This window comes from Temnothorax curvispinosus, unplaced genomic scaffold, assembly GCF_003070985.1.
Source record: "Temnothorax curvispinosus isolate PA1 unplaced genomic scaffold, ASM307098v1 QBEX01001687.1, whole genome shotgun sequence".
Lineage (NCBI taxonomy): Eukaryota > Metazoa > Arthropoda > Insecta > Hymenoptera > Formicidae > Temnothorax > Temnothorax curvispinosus.
In genome coordinates this window covers 45,619-49,852 of record NW_020211467.1, presented here as the reverse complement: position 1 = coordinate 49,852, position 4,234 = coordinate 45,619, and the positions used below count along the sequence as shown (strand labels likewise).

General features: G+C 48.8%; 1 protein-coding gene across 1 annotated transcript; it reads left to right on the top strand.

The window, feature by feature from the left end:
- The first annotated feature begins 2,070 nt into the window (after positions 1-2,070).
- On the top strand, positions 2,071-3,692 carry LOC112467793. The gene is made up of 4 exons (XM_025036611.1): positions 2,071-2,245; positions 2,381-3,015; positions 3,109-3,349; positions 3,435-3,692. Exons 1-4 carry the CDS (start codon positions 2,071-2,073, stop codon positions 3,605-3,607), a joined length of 1,224 nt encoding a protein of 407 aa, XP_024892379.1. The 3' UTR covers positions 3,608-3,692.
- Positions 3,693-4,234: the final 542 nt, after the last annotated feature.

Sequence of the window (4,234 nt, the reverse complement as noted above, 5' to 3'; positions counted from 1 at the left end):
GTGAATGTAGCAAGCAACACCCCCTCTCTCCCTGCCATCCCTATCAGCACGCAACAAATAGTATCCAGGAATGCGAACTAGATCATCAGAGATGTGAGAGTGAAGCCAGGTTTCAGTAATCGAGATAATATGAAAAAAGTTCAGTGCAATGAAGGCCTGGATTGACTCCAAGTGAGCAGGAAGGGAGCAGGCGTTAAAGCAAGCAATGCTGAGGCGACCACGCGAAGCAAGAGGATCCACATCTGCCGCAACAGATCACTGAAGCTCCGCAAGATCAGCCTCAGAATCAATAGAAATAGGGGGTTGACCTTGAGCCTTACGGACAAAGATGCGACCATCTTTGGTCCAAAAGTGCTTAAAAGAGAATTGCTTAGCCCTGGCTCGCGCCCGACGCAACAAGTTGTACGTTTGTGTTGGAAGCAGTTCATTTATGTAAATGTTACCGGGAAAGCCCCCCGAGAACACATCGCCCACCGCAAGCCGGCGCTTGCCACGGGCGGCCCGGATGATGTGGTCGCGGATCTCGCGCGACTTAAGCGCTACAATTAAGGATCGCGTCCGATTAGCAGGACAGTTCTGCTCGAGGGCCAGACACGATCCCCACGCATCACCCAGCGACACAGACACCCCACGCCCAGCCACGTCACGCGTCTCCAAAACATCCGAGATCAAGCAAGACACCCCGAGCGCATGAAAAACACCAGTTACTACTTCATCAGCCGTTAAGGCCAGAGAGTGAGGAATGCCCGAGACGATAATGTCGGATGTTCGGGGGACACGCGACACAGCAGTCAGGGCGGCGTCAACACCCTGAGAGCCAAGGAGCACAGAGCTCCGAGCCTCCAACGCAGCGATCCTATCACCGTGACCCGCGACGAGTTTGATGACGTCAGGAAGCTGGTTAAGCTTATCCGCAAAATCAGCATTTACCGCCTCCTGGCGAGTTATAAATGCGGAGATTTTCTTATCCGACTTCTCGAACGCGGCGTCAAGCCTGTCAGCAAACCTTTTGTCCAACTCATCCATCCTGGCTAAAATAGATCGGAGCATCGCATCGGTGGTGAGAGATTGGGCGCCAGGGGGAGGAACTCCATCCGCAAGCGGCGACGAGACAGCACTCTTGCAATCGCCGACACGAGGCGCATGAGAGTCGATGGGCGGCGGCGGCATAGTCGGTAATCGAGCCAAGCAGCACGCACTAGCTGATTTCGTGTTAAGATACGCCTTGACGCAACCAGGGTGAAATTCCCTGGTGCATTCACTGCAAGAGACGAACTGCCCAGCAATAGACTTAGAGCATCTGTTGCATGTTCGGTCGCGCTGCATGGCACACGACACGATGATACCTCACAGTTGGCAATAAGAAGCGACCAATCAGGCGAGGGCAAGGCAGTTCACGCCAACAAGGATCGCGGCGGAGACACACGGCACGCTATACTGCGAGTCCACAGTCGGTATCACGAAGCAACCAATCAGGCGCGGGCAAGGCAGTCTACGCCAGCCAGGGCAGGCACACACCGCACAGACGCACCGAATAGAGAGCAGACAGGCAACCCAAAAGCAGTGAGGTGCAGAAAGAGCAGACCAGGAAGCAGGCGCATGCGCAACGGGCGGACGCCCCGGCTCGGGCAGGACCAAGATTCCACGACGATACCAGAAGTGAGGTTAGGATGACCAAAGAGATTTGACCCAAAAATGCTAGGAACTGGGAGGCAATCTCATAAAAAATGAGGATCACACGCGTCAAGCAACGAAAGACTTGCAAGAATCTGCAAAAAAATAGCCCGAAGGCAATTAACGGCAGCAGAAATGTTGGCTTGAAACAGGAGCGAGAAAATCCAACCACCACCAATACTCACACTCAGAGAGAGAGAGAGAGAGAGAGAGAGAGAGAGAGAGAGAGAGAGACTATTTGCGTGTCTTAATACACATGTTCTCCGGGGCGAAGCCCGGCGGGGCATGCTAGTAATATATAAAGTCTGTTCCTGCGGCGTGAGTCCCCCGAGACGACTTTCTCAAGCGAGACCTCAAAGCGAAGTTACAGCGCGGAGCAGGCCGCATATTGTCGTAATGGCGAGGCCTCCAACCCGGGGGCCATTCCACCCGTCGCGTCGGCGTCGGTGGTGCCCTGCTCAAGCGTTCGCACGAGGCGATCCGGCTCAGGACCTCGACGTTAGGAACGGTAGAATAGTGACGTCGAGCGATGGCAGGACGAGCGTGTCGATCGAGGAGGCCGCTCGCGACGGTATTATCGCTGGCCGATCGGCTGTTAGGTCCATGCGGAGTGAACGAGGAGGGTCATCGGGTGTCGCTGCTCGAGGCAATCCAGCGAGAGCTCTGCGACGCGCCGAGCGGGCCGACATCGCGGACTGACAATGAGTTAAGCAAGCGGTGGAGGAAAAGTACAAGCTCTGTGACGAGACGCTCTCTAAGCTTCTGCAGTGGATCTCCGAAATTGAGGACAAGCTGGCGAATCAGGATACCGTCAAGGAAGACGTAGAGCAGTTAAGAAAGCAGATAATTATCATGAAAGAAATAAAGGAAGATCTTGAATCGCACAATCGATCCGTTTCATCCTGCTTGGATCAGATTCGACAGGTCGTCTTGACGGGCAGCAATGTGTTATTCAGCGACAAAGAGTCTACTTTGGAAAAGAACAGTCGATTTTTTAGAACCCGATTTGACAAAGCGTTAGATCGCATTGACAAATTAGTGAAACGTCTCATTGGTGCCAGAGATGAATTAACAAAGTTCAAGAATGAACTCACGACGTTCTCGATTTGGTTGGATAAGGCCAGAAGCGTGCTTGAAGAGGAGGAGCGTTCCTTATCCGATCTGAACAAGCTCAGTAGCAGCACGGATACGACTCACCTACGTGGACGTGCGCATCAGCTGATGATGGAAGTTGGACGAGTCGTACAAATTGAAGGCAATCTGATGATGAGACACGAGCTGCGAGTTGCCGAGGAGCAGCGTGAACTTAGCTTGAACAACTCGAAACGACGCGGAAAGAAAGTAAGAATCATGTCTTCTAGAAAAGAGTGTGACGCACATACATATTTGATATAGTAATAGTATTTGTATCTTTTTATGATCTTTTGATTGCAGGTGTCTGTAGATTTCAACGTGAGAGAATATTGTACGATGTGCGATCTGAATTTTTACGGAACCTTGTCTACGCATAGAAAGAGCGAAAAGCATCATCAATTAAAAATCTTTTTGCATCCCCGCTGTTTCCCTTGTCTAAAAGAATTCCCGTCTCGCATAGAATACGACGAGCACTGTTTAACACCCGCTCATATGAAGAATGCCGTTCAGCGCGAGGAACAACGAAAAAATAAAAAGAAAGGTAATGAAGAAAGTAGAATAAAAGAAAATGTTTGTTTTCGAAATAATTTCAAAGAGATTTTTAAATTGATAAATTGTTTTTGTAGACAAACTGGCAAAGGGAGAAGCTGAGGTTCGCACCGCGGAAGATGAGGAGAAAGATGTTTGTCATGACGCGAAAAACGAAAAAGAGGAGGATTCAGAAGAACAAGGATACATCACGGATATTATAGAAAATATAACTGAGAAGAAATTCAAAATACCATCTTACAAATATTGACGTTAAAATCAGATCTTTATATTGGTATGGATTATTTAAGAAAAGTTATAAGTTTAATTTATGTAAAATTAATTTATATAAAAAAAACATTGCGCGTTCTCTTTGTACATGTATGCTATCTTTACAAGAAATTATATTTATTTAGGTAAATCTGTGGTCAAAGTATAGTATCCCGATCAAATTGGTTGAAAATTTAGTAGTTTTATTATGTATAGTTTATGACGTCCTGGTGAAGTAACCATGAGCCCAAAGTCCAAACATGGAGTTTTCGAGTTACAGAGCGTCAAACATCAGGAAAATGGGTTCATCGGCTCATGGTAGTCCTGTGTACGGTCGTACTGGTTTGTGCCTCTGTGTGTGTGTGTGTGTGTGTGTGTGTGTGTGTGTGTGTGTGTGTGGTGTGAGTGAGTAAGTATGGGAGTGTGTGGGTGTGTGTGAGTGAGTGAGTGAGTGAGTGTGTGTGTGTGTGTGTTTGCGCGCGCGCGTGACATTATTTACACCTACACACACACTCACACACACACACACACACACACACACACACACACACAGGCACACACCAACATGACCGCACACATTAAGAACTACCATGAGCCGTTGAATCCATTTTTCCGATGTTTGACGCTC

Excerpts from the sequence above, each read along its gene's own strand:
- LOC112467793 (XM_025036611.1), top strand. The coding sequence starts at position 2,071 with ATGGCGAGGCCTCCAACCCGGGGGCCATTCCACCCGTCGCGTCGGCGT. Across the intron at positions 2,246-2,380 it reads CGAGGAGGCCGCTCGCGACG|TTAAGCAAGCGGTGGAGGAA; the intron begins GTATTATCGCTG and ends ACTGACAATGAG. Across the intron at positions 3,350-3,434 it reads ACGAAAAAATAAAAAGAAAG|ACAAACTGGCAAAGGGAGAA; the intron begins GTAATGAAGAAA and ends TTGTTTTTGTAG.